Source organism: Monodelphis domestica, chromosome X, assembly GCF_027887165.1.
Source record: "Monodelphis domestica isolate mMonDom1 chromosome X, mMonDom1.pri, whole genome shotgun sequence".
Taxonomy (NCBI): domain Eukaryota; kingdom Metazoa; phylum Chordata; class Mammalia; order Didelphimorphia; family Didelphidae; genus Monodelphis; species Monodelphis domestica.
The window spans coordinates 33376623-33400824 of record NC_077235.1 but is presented as its reverse complement, the minus strand read 5'-3'; the positions used below and the strand labels follow the sequence as shown (position 1 = coordinate 33400824).

Here is a 24202-nt window from a genome sequence, read left to right as displayed (position 1 = left end):
AGAAGAAAAACAACTGCTTCAATACATAGGTCAAGGGGATAAGATTGGGGATGTAGACTCTAAATGAACATCCTAATGCAAACACCAACAACATGGGAATGGGTTCTGATAACTTCAGCTATGAGAGGGGCGGGGGGGAGGGGAGGGAGGAATAGAATATGATTCTTGTAACCCAGGAATAATATTTGAAATTGACCAAATAAAAATAAAAAAAAAGAAAAAAAAGTGGTTAAATACAACCATCAGGTTACTGTGAAGATTGGATTTAGCTATCTCCTGATTGTAACAATGAAGGTACTTAGCTCTTCCTTTATAGTGAAGCTAGAATTGTAATCCACAATCTATTTTTAGATTTTAATCTACAAAAAGGTGATAACTCAGTATTTTAAGCACATCTACCTATTTTAACCACAAAAAGGTGTTAAGTAACTACAAAAGGTGAACTTACCAAAAAGGTGTTAAGTAACCCAAAAAGATATAATCTAACCAAAGAATGTGAGAACTAAAGAGTGGGCAGTCCTGGAGAAAAGTGTTTGCTGTGATTGGTAGGTGTGAAATTTAGGGGAGGTGACACAAAAGAAAAAGAGTCTCTAAAAAGAAGAAGAAAGACCAGAAGAGGAGATATATTCAATTTGAGTTTTGAGTTGGATGAAAGATCTCTGACTCAGAGTTGGACTCGGAGGAGAGACTGGAGACAGCCACTTGAGTAGCGACTAGAAGACAAACACCCAGACTTCTTTTCATTTAGACAGTCATCGTTGGTGAGTGGAAGGCTGATTTAGTGACCCCGCCTTTCTGGAGACATGAAGACTCCAGGAAAGGCCCATCATCTTGAGACTCTCTTCCCCTGGCTGGGGTTTAGATATTTCTAACTAGCTCAGAGGAAGCCAGAGTTTTCTCTCTCTTATTCCTTAATATCTTCCCTCTATTGTAAATAAACTACCATAAATTCATTTTACTTTAGTAATTCATTTGGGATTTAAAATTTTAAATTCCTGGCAACCATCTATTATATATTCAGAGTCCAATCCACAAATAAATTTAACATTACTGATATCCCACATTGTATTAGTCTTCATCCAAGTAGGATTAGAGGAATCCAATTTGGATGGAACTTCAAATAATCTAACCCCTTTGTTTTACAGAAAAAAAAAACTCAACAGAGACTCATAGTGAGGAAGTAGGCTGCCTCCAGCAACATAGCTAGGAAGTGGCAGAGTCAGGATTTGAACCCAGTTCTACAGTCTAAAATCTGATTTTCTTTCCACCATACCAGGCAACTTCAGGGAGGGAGAGATGAGCATGGCCTGTCCAAAGGGTTGGGAATGGGTGGCCAGCAGCAGCAAGAAGTCAGGTGTATGGCCTGAGGCATGAAATCTCTTATAGCACAATCTCTATCCCAAGTTGCTTTCCTGGCCAGGAAAGAGTACTCACCATGTCTGTGTCGGAGACAGGGCCAAAACTGGTCACGTAGATGTCCGTCTTGACTTCAGTGACAGTGTCTGGAGCATAGAGAAGAGAGAAAGCATGGCACCACCATTAGAGAGCTGTTTGCCTTGGTCTAGCTAGAGAGGCTTTTAGTGCTTAGTGATAGCCTGAGTGCTAAGCAAGCCAATATGATTCCCACGACTACATCCTGAATGCTAGCCAACAGTCACAGCCTCTCTTTGAGAAGGGACACCAGCCATGTGAGCCAACCCAAAGAAAGCCCTCTCTTGCCAAGACTTGTCTCTCAAAGGACAGTGTGCCTACTGTGAAATCTGATCCATCCCCCTAGACAGTGATTCTGAGAAAATCCAGGAGGATGGAAAATGGCCACATTTGCTAGAAAACTTAGGAAGTCTTAAAAATCTATGTCACAAGAAGGGGGATTTCCCTTACCCCATCCATGTGCTATCACCCCAAAGGAAACCCTTGAGTGAAGGGGTACCTAACAGCCTTTGGTTTCAAACTCCCAAATCCCATTCAGTTTGATGCTGAGCCTTACTAAGCCTAGCCCAGAGCCATGAAATGAATCCTGTTAAGGAATGAGAGAGCCTTCCTATGCCCCAGCCATGGGGGGGGGGGCTACTCTGAGCCCAGACTTTCCCTAGAGATCTAGGAGGTTCCCAGTGGGCCAGGCATGTCAGAAGAACACATAGAATTCCAGTTGGTTTGAGGAAATGTTGGGATTGGGGTGGAGTGAAGGTACAAGAGGACAAAACTTCTTCCCTGAGAGTTGATATGATTCTAAAACTATTTGTCAAAGCCCCCTCCCCAATTTCCTACCACTTAGGGCCATGCTACATAGGGTAGGATATCAGGGCTATCTGCTATCTAGTCTCCTAGCACTACCTGAGACAAGAGATATATACATTCCAAGGGAGAAGAGAAATACACAGAAGGAAAAAAGGGACCCACTCCTGGGAGAAACTGGGAATAAGGTGTAATGGAGATAGAATTCATGTTTATTACTTGTTTTAGGAGGGGTTGATGGGGGGTTTGGTTGGTTTAAGAAGAAAGGAAACCTAGAGAGGAATAATGCAAATGAGTTACAAACATGTAAAATAGTTTCAAGGAGGAAAGATTAGTGAAGGAAGAACATTTAGTCTGGGGAAGATAAGGCTTGGGACAGAAGAGAAAAGAACATAATTATAATCTTGAAGTCTACGGTGTCATCCTGAAAAGAATCTCCCAAATCTCCTTGAAGCTTAAAGAAGAGAGAAATGAATAGATCGTTTGAAGTAATGAACAAGAAATAGTATTCCTATCAACCAGGGCTATGCCAATGTGGAATAGATTGCTTTGCCAGGTAGTGAGCTTCCCATAACTGTCTGTGAACCCTGGATGACCATTTGTAAGGAATGCTGGGGAAGGGATCTTTGCTCAAGTAGAGACTGAGTGTGGCTTCTATGGTCTATTCCAATTTGGACATACTATGATTGAATGATATAGGTTGCACACAGGGACTCTGGCCACACATAAAGTTGAACTTTTTGACTCTTAGGATGATGGAACAGTAGGCCCCAACCAATGAAGATGATAGAATATTTAAAAATGGAATAGATCACCATCTGTCTAGGCCAGATGATCTCTTGAGATCCCATCAGATCTATTATTCATGGTGTTTCTCCTTGCAAAAATATAGCTGTGCAAAATATATGATCTCACACAATATTAATAAGAATTTATTTAGTGCCTTCCCCTGCCAACCATGCTCGACCATCAGTTTTGTTTACGGCAAAATGCCTGAGTCACCACTTCCGCCTGTACTTTTGGGTAGTCCCAGAGGGTCCCATGGCCTACATCAGCCTCAGTGTTGGTTGAAGCCAGGACCAAAGGTGCTAGGAGAAGCTTGCTGACTGATTGCCTGCCTGCTGTTTCTCCTTAGTCCTGTTTTGGAAGGAGTGCTTCCTGGAGTGGTTGTGACTGGACTGGGCAGGGCAGCTCTTCACAGGAGCCAGCCAGACTTCCGGTTAAGATGGCGGCTTAGAGAAAGCTAAAGCTCAGATCTCCGGAAAACCCTTCCCAACCGATCTCAAACGATAAGCTCCTAAGGCGCCGAAATTCAAAACGATCAACAGCACAGACCCTGGGAACCCTCCTCCTGGACCTGGACCCGGTTCAAAAGGTACGGCTCCCCTTAAAAGCCAGAACCCGAGATCACTCGGACCTCAGGGGTAGGAGCACAGAGTCCAAGGCTCCCGGAAGCCGCAGCCCGGCCGGGCTCAGAGAGCAGAACCCTCAGGGCCTTCTACAGTCCCGGTGAAAGTTACTGCCTGGGGCTTCCGCTGCAGAGAGCGAAACAACAGCAACCCTCAGGGCGGGCAAGACAGCCTCACGGGCTGGATCCTGCTATCCAAGTCTCAGTGAAAGTCCTTGCCCTCAGAGCTTGGGCTAGCTGCAGCCCATCCCCCCGCAGGCTGACGAAACAGCCTCACGGCCAGCGATTCTGAAGGCAACTTCCGGAAAGCGAGCCGGGGGAGAGTGTGGCCTCGTGGTCCGACCCTTCCATTCCAGTTCCAGTGAGGCATATTCAGTTTAACCCAGGGAAAGCTCATAGAACCATCTGCCCAGGACTGCCTCTGAACACCAGACAGAGGCAAGAAAAACTAATCCTCCACATTCAGAAATGGCAAACTCCACAGAACCACAGAAGCCCCAAAATACCAAGAAAAATAAGAAGAAAGGGGCGACTTTGGACACATTCTATGGAGCCAAAATACAAAATACAGAGCAGACAGAAGATAATATAAAAGAAAATGCTCCAAAACCTTCCAAAGGAAATGGAAACTCTCCACAAACCTATGAAGAATTTGAATCAGAAATGACCAAAAAGATGGAAGCCTTCTGGGAGGAAAAGTTGGAAATAATGCAAAAGAAATTCACGCATCTACAAAACCAGTTTGACCAAACTGTAAAAGAAAACCAGGCTTTAAAGGCCAGAATCAGGCAGCTGGAAGACAACGATCGTGTAAAAGAGCAAGAATCAATAAAGCAAAGCCAAAATACCAAGAAATTAGAAGAGAACATAAAATATCTCACCGACAAGGTGATAGATCTGGAAAATAGGGGGAGAAGGGATAATTTAAGAATAATTGGACTCCCAGAAAAGCCAGAAATAAACACCAAACTGGACATGGTGATACAAGATATAATCAAAGAAAATTGCCCAGAGATTCTAGAACAAGGGGGCAATACAGCCACTGACAGAGCTCACAGAACACCTTCTACACTAAACCCCCAAAAGACAACTCCCAGGAATGTAATTGCCAAATTCCAAAGCTATCAAACAAAAGAAAAAATCCTACAGGAAGCCAGAAAAAGACAATTTAGATATAAAGGAATGCCAATCAGGGTCACACAAGACCTTGCAAGTTCTACTCTGAATGATCGTAAGGCATGGAACATGATCTTCAGAAAGGCAAGAGAGCTGGGTCTCCAACCAAGAATCAGCTACCCAGCAAAACTGACTATATACTTCCAAGGGAAAGTATGGGCATTCAACAAAATAGAAGACTTCCAACTTTTTGCAAAGAAAAGACCAGGGCTCTGTGGAAAGTTTGATACCGAAAATCAAAGAGCAAGGAATACCTGAAAAGGTAAATATTAAGGAAAGGGGAAAATGTTATCTTCTTCTTTAACTCAAACTCTCTTCTATAAGGACTACATTTATATCAACCTATGTATACTAACATGTGGGGAAAATGTAATGTATAAATAGGGGGTAAAGAAAGACCAAATAGAATAATCATTCTCACACAAAGATTCACATGGGAAGGGGAGGGGAAGAAAACACAGGAGCCAGCCAGCTCCCAGTCAATCTTCAGTTGAGCAAATGCCCTTTGCTCATCAGGTATGTTGGGGGGGTGAGCAAACAGTGAACAGTCCCTTAGCTCATCTGTCACTCAGTTCCATTCCATTCTCTTCAACAAGCATCAGTAAGTGCCTACTATGTGCCAGGCACTGTCCTAGGTTCTGGAGAAATAAGGATACAAAGAAGAAACTGTCTCTGACCTCAAGGAATTGATATTCCTCCAGGAATATATATTCCTGGCTAAGAACAAGAGCTCCTATTCCCTTTCTATGGATAGGGATTGTACCATAGGGAGAGCAAAGTTTCCACCCAGAAGCCATCGCCATTTTCTTTTTTTCTCCTTTCCCCTATTCTCAGGTGCCAGAATCATAGCTGGAAAAGACCTCAAAGACCTTCTAGTATGATCCTTCATTTTACAGATGGGAAAAGTGAGGTAGAGTGGTTAAATGACTTATCCAAAGTCACCCAGAAAGTTAATGGAAGATCTAGGACTAGGAATTAAGCCTGTGGTCCCCTAATCAGGGATTTTGTTTGCCCCTTTATTGCCCAAAACCCTGTAGCTGTCTGATGAGAACTTGGAAAAGTAATTACTCTTATTTCTCCTAGGCTGTTAATATTCGCAATATTCTTTTTTCCATAGCTAACTTTTGACAGAGACAGTACAATCATGATCCTCTCCATTTTAGAAAGTACAAAATAGACTTAAAGAAAGTTAGGAAACTTGCCCTTGGTTGCTTAGCTTGTGAAGCAGAATTTGAACCCTATGTCTTGCTTCCAAACCCAGAACTATTTTTGGTCCAACAAGTTGTCTCCCTAGAAGCCATTCCATGGAAAAACCTAGCTGGGTGTTGAAAGCATAGGCAAAGTTCAGCCATGGGTGTTCATGTTTATGGCACTTTTAACTGGTTAAACATCAGAAACTGATTCCACTGTACCCTAAGGACCATGAGACCTTTCCATCTCACAGCTGAAACCTTCAATTTGTATTGTCTCTCACAACATAAGTTCCCTGAGATCAGGGACTGCCTTGCTTTTCTATTTGTATTCTCAGAGCTTAGAACAGTGTTTTGTACAAAGTAAGCACTTAATACATGCTTCAATCATTCATGTTGGGGTAGGAGTGATTTAGTACATCCATATTGGCTAACTCTGTCCCCTGAAGTATAAATTTTAATGGGGTAAGTCAGGAATCCTCCTGAGAACTAGCATAGGGTACAGATAAGGGACAAGAATCTGAGGCGCATGGGCAAACTGTGAATGGCCAACACTTCTTTTCAGACAGGCCTATGGCACAGGCAGGCCAGGGAATTAGCATCCATGGGCTAAAGACACTTCAAAGAATGAGGTACAAGTACCTTAGCCATGTTGTCCTGCTGTATTTCTCATACTCTTCCTCCCATACCTGGAGGACAGGAACAAGAGCTCAAGTGTTAGGAATTCACTCAGGGCCACTTCCTCAGTGGAACCTCCCCTGATCACCAACTTGGCAGCTGAAAGTCTTCTCCCAGCCTAACTCACTGGAATCTTTCCTTTCATTATTCCCTACTGGACATTATCCTTCTCTGTCTTAATGTCCCCCTTAGACTGCTACTTGCTCAACTGAGGACTGACTGGGGGCTGGCTGGCTCCTGTAAAGAGCTACCCAGCCCAGCCACATCCACTCCAGGAAGGACTCCTTCCAAAGCAGGACTAAAGAGAAACAGCAAGCAAGGCCTCAACCAACACTGGGGCTGATGTAGGTCATGGGACCCTCTGGAACTACCCAAAAGTACAGGAGGAAGTGGTGCAGTATGTTACAGGGGATAGAAGGGGCAGATCTGGAATCAGGAAATTCTTGTCTAAGTCCACTAGCTCTCCATTTTCACCTTAGAACTATAATGGATGAGTTGATAGAATATCAGCATTGGAGGCTACCTCTGAGTCCATCCAATCCAATCTATACTGTCTATGTGATCCTAGGCAAGTCACTTCTCATCTCAGCACCTCAAGGTAGCTCTTTCAATGGAGAAGCAGACCACATTAGTCCTTCATTTGGACCTGAAGGAGTTAAGCTTTGATTGCTGCTTTGCTCCTTATGATCTGAGTTACTATGATGGAGCTGTTCCATCTCTCATCCTCAGTTTCTTCCCTTTCAGCTTTAAATCCATGATTCTTGGGGGTAGAGACAATTGTGGTTTTTCATCTTGGTGTGCTCACTGCCTGGCAATAATAGGTCCTTCCTAAATATTTCTTGGTTCAAATTATCTACAATAAAGCCCTAGTGGATACTTACTTCAGGAGGTGAGAAACTGACCATATCCAAAATGGAACTCATTGTCTTCTCTTCTCTTCCAAATATCACTATTTCTTTTCTAAGGCCCGGCCATCTTTACAACCTCTCTGGTTTATAATGGCAACGTTATCTGGGACTCTCAGCTCTCTCTGGGCCCCCGTATCCAATCAGTTGTCAAATCTTACCATTTCTACCTTCACCCCACCCCTCACCCCTAATCCATTCTCTCTATTCAAACAGCTACCACTTTAGCTCAGACCCTCATCAACTCTTGCCTAGATGATTGCAGCAGCATCCTAATGGGTCTCCCAACCTCATGCTTCTTGCTATCCCAGTTCAGCATGCACACCAGTATGCTTTTCCCTTAAATACAGATCTGACCACGCTGCTCTCTTAATTCCAGTGGCTTCTTATAGATTCAGAATTCTGTTTGATTTTTTTCAAGTCCCTCTCAATCTGCCTCCAAAGTATTTCTCTAGTCTTGAGAAACATGACGCTCCCACCACACTACAATTCAGCGGAAACCGGCATTCTTTCTGTCTTTCACATGTGACCCTCCAGTACCCATTTCAATGCCTTTGCATTAGCCATCTCCTACGCCTGGAATACATCTCTTACTCTTGGCCTAATAAAGTCCTTCTCTTTCTTCAGTATGCATTTTAAGCTCCACCTTCTGCACTAGCCTTTGTGATCTCCCCTCAACTAGGACCTTCCTTCCCTAACTACCTTGTATTTAACTATTTTGCATATGTTTCTATCATTCTTTATATTTATTCTGCATGTACTTGTATATGTGGTGGCATAGTGGATAGAGCACCAGGACAGCAGGCAGGAAGATTCAACTTCATGAGTTCAAATTCAGCCTCAGACACTTACTAACTGTGTGACCCTGGGCAAGTCACTTTACCCTGTTTGCCTCACCTGGAAATGTTTCCTCAGATATAAAATGAGCTAGAAAAGGAAATGGCAAACCATTCCAGTATCTCTGCCAAGAAATGTCCAAATGGAGTCACAGAGAGTCAGACATGACTGAACAACAACACTGATACGTGTACTTACTGTCTTCCCCATTGGAAGGTTAGCACCTTACAAACTGCACTTGATTAATTCCTAGCTCTGTATTCTCAGAGCCTGGCACATACTAGGTACTTAATAAGACTGCAGTAGGAAACAGGCTCACAGGAGTCTGAAAGAGGGGAATCTGGAGTTTTTCAAGTACTAGACAATCACAGGATCAGAGATTTTGAGGGGAAAGGAACATGGAGTTGAATCTAATCTGCTCATAAATTAGCTAGGATTTGTCCTACCATTTCATACATCTCTTTCTTCATTTGTTCCTCATTTGTGAGTATTCTGCCCTCTCTGCAGAAAAGCATCTCTCAAGAGCATGGGCTTTGCCTTTTCTCTCTTTCCCCTCCCTCTGCCTTTTCTTCTCCTCTCCCTCTCTCCCTCCCTTCATTCCTGCCTCCCTCCCTAGTGCTGGATGACACTTTGTTTTCCTAGGGATGGGAGGAGAAAGGAGGACAGCAGGCTGATGCCCTGAGATCTCCACCTTCTACCAATCAGAGATTTTCCTGAGTGTTAGTGCCAGAGGTCAGTCACCCCTCTGTGTCCTACATTCTTTGATCAGATCTTTCCCAAGCTAATGGAGCTCTGTAGTTTCTAGGAGTGTAAGGAGGAGAGCAAGGAGTAGATGTGCACCCATCACACTTCCATTCCTCAGGGACCCTCAGTCCCAGGTTTCCCCACTTCCTTTCTTTATCAGCTCCATCATATTTGGGGCCTGGGACTTCCCTTTTTCCCTAATCTCAACTCTCAAGGTCAAGAGCTGTCATACATAGATAAGAATAACTCAAGGTTGGAAAGCCCTTTTATTACCACAATCCTGAGGGCAATATTATTCTCCTTTGATAAATGAAGAAACTGAGGCCCAAAGCAGTGAACTGGCTTCTTCAGTATGGGTTGAAGCCAGGGCTTGAATTCAGATTTTCTGCTTCTGCATCCTGTGTCTTTTCAATACCCAATACCACTGTATACGTGTTCCTATAGGTCCTGCAGCTAGACTGAGGCAGTAGAAATGGCCAGCCTTGCCTTTGGAGCCAGAGAGCCTTCATTCCAATCTCAGCTCGGCTCCTAGTTATCTGGGGGCTTTTGTTCAAGTCACTTGGCCTCTGGGAGCCTCAGCTTCCTCATCAGCCAAATGAGACTGCAAGTTCCCTTCCAGCTCTAAACTGCGTGCTCCTGGGGGAATTTACTCTACATGACTATGCATACTGGTAATGGGTTTTATTCTTCTTGTCTTCTCAATGGATGAGGAAGAAGGAGATTATTCAGAACTTAAAGTCAAACTGAATTAGAAAAACAAAATGTATGCTCCTGTTTACATGGAAATCCCTCCCTAAAATGTGGGTGCTTCTTTCACCTTGGCTTTTCTTCAGAGCAGATTCAAAGAGTGATAGAAACTAAGCTGCAATGGCTCTTTAAGAAAGAACCGGAATTTTCCATCTGTGAATCCCCTGAAAAGGCTGAGAGCTACTTACTGATCAGGGTCCACAAGAGTGTACCATTCCCATTCAGATGAGACAAAAGTCAAGATGACATGTTCTTTGATGGGAGAGCACAGCACAATGGGCCTGCCTACCTATGTTCCCAGCAGGAGAGACAAGGCTCTGTGGGAAGCATGACTGGCCTTTACATGAGGCCAAGTAGGCGGCCCCTTATAGGACTGGTAAGAAGGAGTCTGATTCCAAAGCAGTCTGGACCACATTGACCTTCTGCAGCCACGATCTGTACCCACACAGAAATTCTGTCTGGAAGATATACAAAGAAAACTCATCTAGCCTCTGCTTGGAGGACCCATTCGTTACCTCCTGAGAGAGCCCATCGTTCTCCAGGGCAACAGTGATGACTAGAAAAGTTTTCCTTATAAGCCAGTCCAAATTTGTTCTCTGCTTCTCCTCACCCTGTACCCCTGCTCACTCTATTTGGGGCAAGTCCAATCCTTATTCTCCATGGAAGAATGCCCTTCAAATACCTGCAGACAGTTCTCCTATCCCCCATCACAAGCTGCTCTTCTACCAGCTAACCATGCCCAGTTCCTCTTTTCATTTGGCATGCTATCCAGTCCCCTCCTTGTCCCGCTCCTGGATCCTGCCTTGCAGCCCAGTTCTGCCACCAGCTAAGCATCCTGATCTGGCCCCCAACTTCCTTATCACTGAGGCCTCAAACCCGGCACCTTCCAGACACTGATCACATGGCCACTTGGTCTTTCTCCTGTTTCTAGACCGATCCCTGTCTGGCTTGGCACCTTTCACCTCTAATACATTTTGCTTAATAGTATTCAAGTCCTATTCTGGAGGGCAATTTGGAACTATGCACAAAGGGCGATAAAAGAATGTCTGCCCTTTGATCCAGCCATAGCACTGCTGGGTCTGTACCCCAAAGAGATAATGGACAAAAAGACTTGTACAAAAATATTCATAGCTGTGCTCTTTGTGGTGGCCAAAAATTGGAAAACGAGGGGATGCCCATCAATTGTGGAATGGCTGAACAAATTGTAGTATATGTTGGTGATGGAATACTATTGTGCTCAAAGGAATAATAAAGTGGAGGAGTTCCATGGAGACTGGAACGACCTCCAGGAAGTGATGCAGAGCGAGAGGAGCAGAACCAGGAGAACATTGTACACAGAGACTGACACTGTGGTACAATCGAACATAATGGACTTCTCCATTAGTGGCGGTGTAATGTCCCTGAACAATCTACAGGGATCAAGGAGAAAAAACATTATCCATAAGCAGAGGACAAACTGAGGGAGCAGAAACACCGAGGAAAAGCAACTGCCTGACTACAGTGGCTGAGGGGACATGACAGAGGAGAGACTCTAAACGAACACTCTAATGCAAATATTAACAACATGGCAATGGGTTCGAATCAAGAACACATGTGATACCCAGTGGAATCATGCGTCGGCTATGGGGGGTGGGAGGGAGGAAAAGAAAATGATCTTTGTCTTTAATGAATAATGCATGGAAATGATCAAATAAAAATACTATAAAATTTTAAAAAAAGAAATTCAGAAGAAAAAAAATTGTATTCAAGTCCTCAGAAGCTCATCTCTCTATTACAGATTAACTTTCTGGCCTCACATTGTCATCTTTGGGAAACTCAACCCTGGTGGTGGTCCTGTGGTTTAGATTTCTGGATTCTTCTCAACCCTACAGATCTGCCTGGGCTCCCAGCTCTGATTCTGAAGGCTCCTATAAGGGAAGACATAGGAGGTCCCTGCCGAAATGGAAATATTACCATTTTGAATGACAAATGAAGGAGTGCCATATGAAGCCATTCTCAACCATTCTCCTGTTCACTCACATTAATTTCTCTCCTAGCAAGAGAGATAGGGATGAAGAGCCTCTAGAATTGGATGAAGAACAGGGAACATTTGACTTACTACCTATGTGATCTTGGGTAAGTCATTCCAATCCTCTAGGTCTCAGTTTCCCTATATGTTAGAGGGACCTTAGCAGCCCAACCCCATCATTTAACTCTATGATCATCAAATCCTCTGCTGCCTCTCTAGGGGTAAAAGGGAAGTAGTTGGGAGAGAGAGGCAAGACTGAGCAGCAGACTTGACAACTTCACAGTTCTGCCTGGAGCTGGCCCTGGGCAGAGGCCAGATTTCCAAGCTACAGAGATTGGAAATAAGCCCCCAAAGGGCCGAGTTGTGAAGTTTCCATCCATTTTGCAATCACAAAAAGCTTCACTCAGAAGCTTGCTTCCCATTTTAGCAGAAAAAAGAAAGGAAGGAAGGAAAGGAGGAAGAAAGAAAAAAGACTAATGCATTTTGGCAAGACTTTCTTTTTTAATGACTAAAATCTAAGGATATATGTCTGACCCGATTAGGATCCCAAAGCTGCCTATGGCAGCTAAGGGTTCTCGGATAGCGGCTGCTTAATCTTTTCTTGCTTCGCTAAAGGAGGTTAAACCAAAATGGACAATAATAAATACCAGGAGTGGGCATTTGGAAGAGGCAAAGGCAATTTCTTTTGTGGTATTTAAGGGAGGATGACACACAGCCAAACCCCAGGGGCCATGGGAAGGTAACAGAGGAGGAGAAACTGGAAATGAAAAAGGATTCAGGTTATGAAGAGTTTCTCTCTTTTTTTCTAGGCTAAACGTCAGGTTTCCTAACCCAAGCCTTAGGAAGAAACTTTTTTCTTTTGTTTTGATAATCACCATAAATAAACACGTACTGAGAAGCCACATATCATGGGATAAAGTAATAGAGATGGGGGTGGGCGGCTTTGCCATATGAGCGAGCCCCTGATGGCCGTGACTTCACCCTCTGGTGGGACTGAGAATAGATCAGATAGTTTTATGATTGTTCATGGAAGGAAGTCCCCCACCCTAACTCCTATATTTCCCACTGTGTTACCCTGGAAAGAATTAGGGGATTTAGAATCAGGAAACCCTGGTACAAATGTTGGCTCAGCCACTCCTGACTGTGTGATTTTGGACGAGTCCCTTAAGGGCTTTGAACCTTATCATCATCTATAAAGTGAAGGTCAGTATTGGACTTGGTGGCCCCAAGTCTCTTTCAGCTCTGAATTCATATTCCATAGGATCAAAGATCCGGGTCTGCAAGGGACCTCACAGATCACTGAGTCCAGTGCCCTCATTATAGATAAGGAGGCTGAGGCTCGAAGAAGCTTAATGGCTTGTCTAAAGACTGTGGTCAGGAAGTGGCAGAGCCAAGATTGAAATTCACATCCTAGCATTCATTCCACTGGACCATCTTCTGGGAAATTCTGCATCTACAGGAGGAGGAGGAGGAGGAGGAGGCAGTTTGGGAAAGGAAACAGGGGCTCTATGGCCAAAAGCTCGTTATTTCCATTATAACACAATTGCAAGGGGCATGAATGTGTGTGTGGCAGGGGGCTGTCCAGGGCTGATCGCTTACTCCTCTCTTATAATAGGGAGATCCACTACACCTCATTTGTCCCAGGGTACAACCCTAAACACTACTTTCCCATATCCTTATTCCACCAAAGAGTCACCAAGCTATTTCCACATCCCTAATTCACCGTGGAGTAAGCAAACCCAGCTTGGAGCTCTGGCCTTGAAGGAATGGCTCTATTTACTATGAACTCCCAGTTTGATTTGTTGGCCTCCAAACTGTCAACACTGCAGCTCTAAGGAAGCCCTCTCACTTTGGCCAGAAAAGAAAGGGTCATTCCCCTTTCCCCCGCTGTGGATGTAATATACAGCACCCAGCCAACCAGGATGGCAAATTTGGCTGTAACCAAGTTGGTGAAGTAGGAAACCAGTTTGCCATGAAATTCATGCCATCCTTGAAGTTTGCCTCAGAGAGAGTGGGAGGGGGAACTTCAACCATTTGAGTCTGGAATCACCTCCTGACCCGGTGACAAGAGGAAAGGCTCTCAACTAGGGCTCCTCTCCAAAAGCACGTTTCCTGTTGTGCTGGTGGTCAGGTACAGACGTCCAGTTATTCTGAAGTTTCAGAAGAGCTGGCTGTTGACAGGCTGCAGGGAGATGCAAGAAGCACCCATTAGGAAACTCCACTGGACTCCTCTGAGGCAAACTAGCTCCCCCTCCTTTGGCTTAGTGGAGGCAGACCAGGGAGGTCAGTGGGCCACCGAAGGCCTCTGGGGCCTGGCTGTAATCTGACAGGCAGCTTAGCTGGTGAGGAGCAGCAGCAGTCTGAGCCCCAACTCAATCTTGTTGGGCACAGAGGTTTGCACTGGCCACACCGTCCTGGGGGTCTAGAAGGAGGAATCTGTAAGGTATCCCCCTAGGTCTCTGGAGCCATAGATTTGAGGCTCGAAAGCCTCCCTGCAGCTTCCCTTCATTCTGAAACTTTGGTTTGAGCTATCTTACCAGCCCCAGAAAGCAAACAGGACTTGCACAGAAGTCTTTTCTGGAGAAGCAGGTGCCACAGCAGGGTTGCCTTTTCCCCATAGGGTCGAAGCCTGGAACAAAATGGGGGCCTGAGAGTGAAGACTCATTCTGTGAAGCTCTCTTCTCAGCTTCTGGCCACTTGCCGTCCTACCCCAAGGGCTTTTGCTGAGTGAGAAGACAGTAGCTTCAGAGAAGGAAAAAGGCTCAAGAATACAGTGAGAGAAAACTGGTAGAGAAGGGAAGCTGGGACTCTGAGCAGAACCAGCTTCTACTTCCATTATAACTCAACTGCAAGGTAATTACATGTGTATGTGCCTGTGTGAATGTGTGTACGCGTGGGCATGGGCAGGAGGGGCGGCACTGACTCCACGTTCTCCATTACAGTGAAAAAGAACCATTGCACCTCATTTGGGGAATGTTATTCTACTAGAAGCAGACCTGAACACAAAGAATACTGAGAGTCTGAAGAAGAGAAAGGGCTGCTGTCCATAGACCTGGCTTCTAGGCCATTTCCTCCCAAGTCACCTTCCAAAAAACCCCCAACCCTTCCTTAAGGCCATATTATGTAGAAGGGTTCCAGCTAGGCAGGGGGGCTGCCAAAGCACCACAAAATCACCACGGCCTGCCTTCAAGGAACTACCTTGGACTGTCTCATCAGCAACAAACACACTGATCTCTTGGAGCACTCGAATGAGTCACACAGGACACTACTAGAGGCTCTTAGAGATTTGCAAAGCCAGTGTAGACTCTGATGCTCCCAAAGAAGATGTGCCTTGCCCAAAGCCACATAGCTAGTCAGTGGCAGAATCAGGATCCAAAGCCAGAACTGTAACAAGTGGGCCAAGACTCTTTACAGTGGCAGCTATGATGACAGGAGATTAGCCCCAAGAGACATCCTTTGTTCTCCTGAGGGGCCCAGGCCCCACCAACATCACCTGTGGCACCAATGTACCACTCCTCACTCACTGAGATTCCATTTTTATGAGACAATTATTACCATCCCATAATTAGCTGTGCCGTAATCAAGTCACCAAGGCACATAGTCTACCCCCTGCTTAATTAGCCAATAATGTGTATGTCTTAGGGGGCTGGTCCTCGGAGGCTGGGGATGTTTTTTAAACACCCCATTAAGAGTGGGTTCTCATCTGGTAAACGCTTCACTCAGAGCCACTAATGTGTGCGGAAGTGAAGAAGACAGAGCAAAGTCCCTCAGTGAGGCTGGAGGCTGCTGTCTGCTGCCAGCCTGCACCCCCTACCTTGGCTCCCAAAGCAAAGGCCCATAAGCCTAGGCTGTGGCGTGCATTTGCATAATGAGCTCGAGGCCCTAACTCCAAGTACATAAAACAAAATAAATTAATTAGTCCAATCGACTGCAATTACATTTCAATCCAATATTCTGAGCAAGACACATGTGAAATACATAACAACTTTTTTAAACTAATCAATGTAATTGCAATTGTAGGTGAGCCAGACCAAACCCCCAACAGGGAGCCAAGTCCCCCAGAGATGAAGAAAAGGCGAGACAGCAGGGAAGACAGAGGGAAGACAGATACCCCACCCCATCCCTTGCACCAGTCTGTCTGAAACTGACACACAACAACCTCTAGTTAGAAGTCCTCAATACGTAGATGGAGAAACTGAGGCCTAGATCCAGGGAAAGTGTTTGCCCATCTGGCGGGGATGTGACAAAGTCGGGACATTAATGCATTTTTTGTTACTGGTGGAGTTGTGAATTGATCCAACCATTCTGGAGGGCAATTTGGAACTATGCCCAAAGGGTGCTAAAAGACTGTCTGCCCTTTGATCCAGCCATAGCACTGCCGGGTTTGGACCCCAAAGAGATAATAAGGAAGAAGACTTGTACAAGAATATTCGTAGCTGCACTCTTTGTGGTGGCAAAAAATTGGAAAATGAGGGGATGCCCTTCGATTGGGGAATGGCTGAACAAATTGTGGGATCTGTTGGTGATGGAATATTATTGTGCTAAAAGGAATAATAAAGTGGAGGAATTCCATGTGAACTGGAACAACTCCAGGAAGTGATGCAGAGCGAGAGGAGCAGAACCAGGAGAACATTGTACACAGAGACTGATACACTGTGGTACAATCGAAGGTGATGGACTTCTCCATTAGTGGCAATGCAGTGACCCTGAACAACTTGGAGGAACCTACGAGAAAAACCACTATCCACACTCAGAGGAAACACTGTGGGAGCAGAAACACAAAAGAAAAACACCTGCTTGATTACATGGGTGGAGGGGATAGGATTGGGGATGGAGACTCTAAATGAACATCCTAGTGCGAACACCAACAACATGGAAATGGGTTCTGATCGAGGCACACATGTAATACCCAGTGGAATTGTGCGCTACGGGAAAGTTAGGGGGAGGGGGGAAGAATATGATTCTTGTAACCAAGGAATAATGTTCTAAATTGATTAAATAAAATTTTCAAAAGAAGTAAGTGTTTGCCCAAAGTCACCCAGGTAGGATCATAGCATCAGAGATGAGAACTGGAAAGCATATCCCTTTTTTACAGATCAGGACAGTGTGGTGGTTTGCCCAACCTCCAAGAAGTGGTGAGTGACAGGGCCAGCATCCAAACGTAGGTCCTCTCACTCTGAATCATTACTCTTTCCACTGCAATCAAACAACTATTTATTATGTTCAGAGCACCATCCTAGGTAGTGACTGAGTGTGTGTGTGTGTGTGTGTGTGTGTGTCTAGAGCCAATCCCATATTTCTCTATTAGAGTGAGGGAGGCCTCACTTAGGCTAGGATGCAGCCTTAGACAACCCTTTCCTCTTTTCCATTCCCCATTCCACCAAAGAACCACCAGGCTCTTTCCCCATCCCTGATTCAAAGGACAAAATGGCAAATGGCCCCTGTCCTTGAGGAGCTTCCATTCTACAGGAGGACATAAAGTTATTAGATAAGTCTGTGCATAGTCATTTGAGGAAGGAAAGAGAATTAATATGTAGGTGGATCTTTTCTGAAAGGCCTGCCTGCCTGCCATAGGAGCTGGCACATAAGTTGGCACTGAAGGGAATTGGACATCCTAGGAGTGCATCCCCCCCCCAAGAAGGCAGGAATGGAATGCCCGGTTAGGGTACTAGAAAGCAGGTCCCTTTGGTTGGCTCATAGTGTATGTGAATGAGGAGTGAAGCTCCCCTTCACAGTAGAAGGCAGATTGTGACGGGCTTGAAATGCCTAGAGGCAAGAAAGAACCAGGGTAGTGACATGGCCAGACTTGTGCTGCAGGAACATTCTGGAGCAGAGGTGGATGGGAGAGAGCAGAGACTGGAAATCTGTAGGCCAATGAAGAGGTGGCTGCCATATTCCGCATGAGAGGTGATCAGGGCTTGAACTAGGGTGGCAGCTATGAGAACAGAGAAAGGGGTGGCACTGTTGGATGATGGGAGTCAGTCAGTCAACTGATGAGCATTTATTATTTGCCAGGCACCATGTTAAGTGCCGGGGATACAAAGAGAAACCAAAGTGTCCCTTCCCTTAAAGAGCTTATATTCTAATAGGGGAGACCACTTTGAAAATAGGGACCTAGAAGACAGGTGGGGTGTAATCTCAGAGGGCAGGCCATAGCAGCTGGGTGAGGAGGAGGCCCAGAGGATTGGGAAAGGCTTCCTAAAGAAGTTCAATTTGAAGAATACTATTCGAACTAAGGGCCAGCTAAAACAAGAGAGTAGTCCAGGGATAAGGGGGACAGACCATGCAAAGGTGGGGCAAGGGATAGAGCTGTGGGCCTTCAACCTGGAAGACCTGAGTTCCAATATGACCTCAAACCACAGCCCCCAACCCTGGCTTGGGCAAGTCATTGAACTTAGGTTTGCTTTAGTTTCCTCAGCTGATAACAATAGCACTTACCTCCCAGGGTTGTTATAAGGATCTGATGAGATAATATTTGTAAAATGCTCAGCACAGTCCCTGGCATATAAGTAGGCACACTAGAAATGCTAGGAAGAAGGAGGAGGAAGAGTATGTAGTAGGGGTAGGAGCAAGCCAATGTGGTGGGGCTGTAGAGTCACAGAGGAAGAGGCTAAGTGCAAGAGAACTGTCCAGGTGGGAAGGGGCCAGGTTGTCTAAAGTAGACTTGATAATACCCAAGCAGTGATTAGATATGGAAAGGGGGAGGGAGGAAGGGAGGGAGGGAGGAAGGGGAAGAGAGAGAGGGAAAGAATTCCAGAATAGCTCTAGGGGGCTGGGAGGTCTATAGTGCTCTCAAGAAAAAACAATGAAGATTTCGATTAATGGGTCATCCTTTTCCTAAGCTGAGTTTCAGAACATCCAGCATCCAAAAGGCAGTTGGGATGTGGGACCTGAGCTTAGGAGAGGGAGGGCTGGATATACAGATCTGCATAGAGATGACAATTGGACCCATGGGAACTGACGTCACAGAGAGAAGGGATAGAGGGAGAAAACAGGTCAGAGCATTGGAACACACTGATGGGTAGTGGGTGGAACACGGACGGATAATGATCCAGCAAAGGGTACTGAGGAAGAGTAAGACAAAGGGGAAGCCAACTCGGAGAGAGCAGTGTTAGGAAAACTGAAAGGAGAAAGAAAGCGTGTAAGCACTGGTGAATTCTACAGAGGTCAGGAATGATAAAGCCAGACCAAGCACCCAGAAGGACTTGCTCATGGAAGTCCAAAGTACTCAAGTACCTTAGGTAGTGAAGGGCAGCTAGGTGGTACAAGGGACACAGCACTGGGGCTGGATTCAGGAAGACTTCTCTTCCTGAGTTCAAATCTGGTCTCAGACACAAACTAGCTATGTGACCCTGGGTAATTCCCTTAACCCTGTTTGCCTCAGTTTCATCATTTGTCAGAGATGGGTCAGAGAAGGAAATGGCCAACCATTCCAGTATCTTTGCCAAGAAAACCCCAAATGGGGTCAGGAAGAGTGACTGAAAAACAAGTCTACAAAACTCCCACCTGCCGAGAGGAGACTGGCATCTGAATGGGGCGATCTGGAAGACACCAAAGCTCAGCCATTGTTAGAGGCATTGTTTTGGGCTCTGGCTTTTAGGTGCCTGGTAGACAGCTGCGAGTGCTGCTCAGAGCCTGTGGCTACCAGGCTCAGTAGTAAGGAGGCCATCGCAGCAGGGTGCCAGTACTGCCTGCAATAAGGTTGCTGTTTCAGCAAGAGGCCCTGGGGAGGTAGAAGGACCCAGATGGGGCCCATTGGTCTGATGTGCCATGAGGGGAGCCGGGACCTGCCCGGGGGCCAGCTCTGCTGGGGGACAAGGAAAGAAGGGCTGTGCCTCTGCTTTTCTTTGCTTCAGTACTAACTGCTTGCCTGCTGGGGGAGGTGTTCTTACAGAGATCCATTAAAGCAGAGTTTGTTTACCAAGCACCAGTTGGCTTTAATGGGTGCCCTCTGCCTCATTAAAGACAAAGCTGAGAGACTGGGGGCCTCTGAGGGAGCCCTGGCTCCTCTGGCTGGAGATGGCAGAGGGGGCTTCCAAACGAGAGCCTTCCTCCAGCCCTCCACCAGCCACCACAGCTAGAACTTGGGCCAGAGCTCCCCAAGGCCCAGCAGCAGCTGCTGCGGCCAGGGCCCAGGCAGACTGCCAGCCTGCGCTTCCACCAATCTGAGCAGACAACCACCTCCTCACCACCCACTCATTCCTGAAATTTCACACTTGTCCCCCAAGCAAAGTGAGGGGGCAGTGTGTGCCAAAGGGCTGAGGCCTATTTTTACTGAAACACAGAAACACCTCACTCCAGGAGGACCAAGATACAACCCCCCTCTGGCTCCGGTGGGCAGGCGGGCAGGGAGAGGCAGAAGGGACAGTACACAGTCACCAGGAAACACAAGCATTCGGCCTTCTCCCCTCTACTAGGGCACAGAAATTCCAGGCCAATGGCTTCCCATGCTGAGCTGAGAAGAGATGGGAACCTTAGGGCTAGAAGCCCCAGCACCAAGCCTAGAATCTGGGACTCAAGGGCCAAGAGGCACAGCACTGAGCCAGGGGGGCCACTTGATTAATAGGCAATTGGGATCCAACGGCCAGGTCCCACAACCTGGAGCTTTGTGCCTCAGTTGCCATGTGTCCTTGCGGAACACCCGTCCCTCCCCTGGCTCCACTCCTCATTTTGAGCTTCTGGAAATGAAGGTCATCACAAGTGCCATTTGGGGAATGTTTTACAGTCATGATTTCATTTCATTTGAGCCTCTGAACAACCTATGAGAGAGCTACTGCAGTGATTCTGATGCCCATTTTATAGAGGACAAACCTGAGTTTCAAGGAGGTGGTCAGAGAACTATTAAGTGTCTGAGAGGGATTCAAACCCAAGTCTAGTCCTCCAGTCACTAAGCAACTCTGCCTTCTGGAGTCTACGAAGCCGTTCTTGGCTTCTCTCCCAGGAGCCGGTGGAACCCTGGCAGTAAGGGCAGCCGGGTGGCACAGTAGACAGAACTCCAGGCCTGGAGTCAGGAAGAGCTGAGTTCAAATTTGGTCTCAGACACTTCGTAGCTGTGTGACTAAGCAAATCATTTAACCCTGTTTGCCTCAGTTGCTTCATCTGTAAAAGAACCTGGAGAAGGAAACGGCAAACCACTGTAGGATCTTTGCCAAGAAAACCCCAAATGGGATCAGGAAGTGCTGGATGGGTCTGAAAACAACACTTTGGGGATTCAATTTTCTCCCCATTTTAGCCTTTTGGGGACCTTATTAGAGAACGCATTGCTGGGCAGCTAGGGAGGCCCTGCCTTGGTCCCCAAGGGAAAATCAGAGATTTAGAACTGGAAGGGACCGTAGAAGTCACTGAATCTCTTCTTTCATTTGGCAGATGAGGTAACTGAGGTACAGAGAGGGTCACACAGCTGGGAAGTGTCAGAGCAGGATTTGATCTCAGATCTTGTAAACTCCAAGTCCAAGGCTATCTAGCTAACTGCTAGGCCACCTAGCTGTCCCTGGCTTCACTGAGTTAGAACTCAGGACTTTCTGCATGGAGAGGAGCTCTGATGACCACTACGACACTGAACCTGAAAGAAGATTATTCGAGCTCCTTTTACCAGCTCCAGACCCTCCCAGACCATTGGAAAGCCTAGAAAGCTTTCCTTCTCCCATTAGTCTTATTGCCACCCCATCCCAGCCCTGTCCTCCCTTCCTTCCCTTCTAGCACATTCCTTTGCATTTCTTTGCTATATACAGTACTTGGACTTACTTCTCTGTACATCTTGGGTTCACCTGATTGAATGGAAGCAACTTGAGGGCAGATCTGGGCTATTTCATTTTTTTGTCTGACATAGCATGTGGCACCCAGGAAATGCCTATTACAAGAGCAGCTGGGTAGCTCAGTGGATTAAGAGCCAGGCCTAGAGACAAGAGGTCCTGGGTTCAAATGTGACCTCAGACACTTCACAGCTGTGTGACCCTGGACAAGTCACTTGACCCCCATTGCCTAGCCCTTACCACTCTTCTGCCTTAGAACCAATACACAGTATTGACTCCAAGATGGAAGGAGAGGGTTTTTTAAATAAATAAATATATGCCTATTACATGAATGGCCCTCTTTTCACTGTACCATGCTGCCTCCAAGGACCTGGGTTCCAATCATGCCTCCTACACCCCTGTATAAGTCATTTCCACAGTTTCCTCATCTGTGGAATCTCCTTGATAGGGCACTCATGGGATTATGTCATAACTGGACACCTGTCCTTGGAACCAAGAAGGCCTGAATTCAAATCTTGCCTCAGACATAGATTGGTTGTATGGCCCTTGGCAAGTCACTTAACTTCTTCTGTTCTAGCCAAATCTCTGAGATTCCAAATTTTGGAAAAGGTACTGACCTGCATTTGTATAAGGCACTCTTAGGACTGGGAGTTCTCAGTAACAAAGAAATCACAGCCTAGTCCCAAATCCTACTGGAATGGGGGTACAGGGTCCCCTGGTCACCCCAAGTATCTAGAAAAACTCATGCCAGAAAGAGTATGTGAAGAATTCCACGAACCTGGATCCCAGGAATGCTTGTGGTAAAGAAAGCTGGCCCTGGTGCAACCAAAGAGACAACTCAATAAACAAAGGATTCTCTGCCTTCTGTTGTAGCTGCATTTAGGCTGGTTTGACAGTAAGCATTTTAGCACAGATGTACACCTTCTGTTTGTACCTCAGACATCACTAGGGTCTCCAAATGGCAACTCCCCCACCTTTCTGATCAGGGGGTCCTAAACGATGTCTACCTGTGCCTCTACCCCCGTCACCAAGGCCCCTCGCCCTGGAACGTCCCCTGATCCTCCTTGTTTGTCCCCCTCCCCGCCTTCCTTTCCAGGTCACAGAGGCTCTGTACACAAATCCTGGGCCCCTTCTCCTCAGGGAGGCCAACTTCACCTGCACCTGCCTCCCAGCCATTCCCTCAACAAATTCCTCTATCTTTAAAGATCCTTTGGAGTCAAGTGGGCACCTTCCCGAACCTATCAGACAATACCAAGCTCTCCCCGAACACCACTACTAGACAGATGTCAGGTCCCACTTTGAATTAGTAGAAGGTAAGTCACAGTGTGAGGGGACATGGGGGGCGGGCGGCAGGGGAATATGTCTCACCTGCCCTGCTCCATTTCCTTCCGAAGCTTAGTAATTTCCTGGCACCAACAAGACTTGGCTGCCTTATTGGCTAGATCTAAGCCCAGGGAGCGCAGGGTGCTATCCGAACCCAAGTGCGGCCCACGGACACTACAATGGCCCCAGTGAAAGCCACACAAGCCATCTGTTTCCAGGCTTCAAATCAAGTCTCTGTGATGTGGCCCTAGTCCTGCCTCAACAGAGTGCCAGGAAAAGAGCATGGGGCTGTGAGTGAGCAGGGGGTTCCGCTGACCCCAGGGCCAGTGCTCTTCCCCATAGAGAGCTAACAAAGCGATGAAAAAACAGTGAAAACTTGGCCTGGCTGAGCAAAAGCAATACAAATTATAGTCATTTATGGCAACTACTTACCATTTATGGCCAGTCCCCATGCATCACATAACCTTTCATGCATAGCACTAAATGTTTATTCTGGAGAAGAATGGGGAAAGGGGAGGGGGGACACATCATTGCTATCTTCCGCTATTTGAGGGGCTGCCATATAGAAGAGGGATTAGACTTGTTCAGGAAGCTGCACTATCCGAGATCAGAGGGACCTCTGGGATAGATCAACCCCCTCATTTAACAGAGAACAAAAAGGACTTGGCCAAAGCTACAGAAAGTCTGAACAGAGTCAAGACTAGAACCTGGCTCCCAACCATATCCTCCTCTCAAAAAGACTGCACACGAAGCAGACAAGATAATAGATCTGTTCAACAGAAGGAGACAAAAACACAAGGACATAGGAGAAGGGCAAACCCCTCTTGGGTCCCTTTTTGGGGCAGTGAGGTGGTGCAATGGGCAGAGCACTAGGCCCATCTTCATGAGTTCAAATCCAGTCTCAAACACTTCCTACCTGGGTGACCCTGGGCAAGTCACTCAAATGCCTTTGCCTCAGTTTTCTCCTGTGTAAAATGAGCTGGAGAAGGAAATGGCAAATTTCTCTAGCCTCCATGCTAAGAAAACCCCAAAGATGGTCAGGAAGTATCAGGCATGTTCAAACAACAATATTATCATGCTTTTTACTTATTACTCTTCTTTTGAATAAAAAATGTCCTGGCAGAACTATAGTCCAACCACAAGGATCATCCCTCTCCATGCATTAGGAGCCTTAGTTCATCTTTTGAGGATTTTTTACT

At 46.2% G+C, this 24202-nt stretch overlaps 1 protein-coding gene across 2 annotated transcripts in view; it reads right to left on the bottom strand.

Moving 5' to 3' along the window:
• Positions 1 to 24202, bottom strand: part of GABRA3 (gamma-aminobutyric acid type A receptor subunit alpha3) — a 204655-nt gene that overhangs the window by 89904 nt on the left and 90549 nt on the right. For both annotated transcript variants that reach the window (XM_007507295.3, XM_001376922.4), the window contains exon 4: positions 1435 to 1502. In XM_007507295.3, the coding sequence (XP_007507357.1) occupies positions 1435 to 1502 (68 nt within the window). The remainder of the gene's footprint in view (positions 1 to 1434; positions 1503 to 24202) is intronic.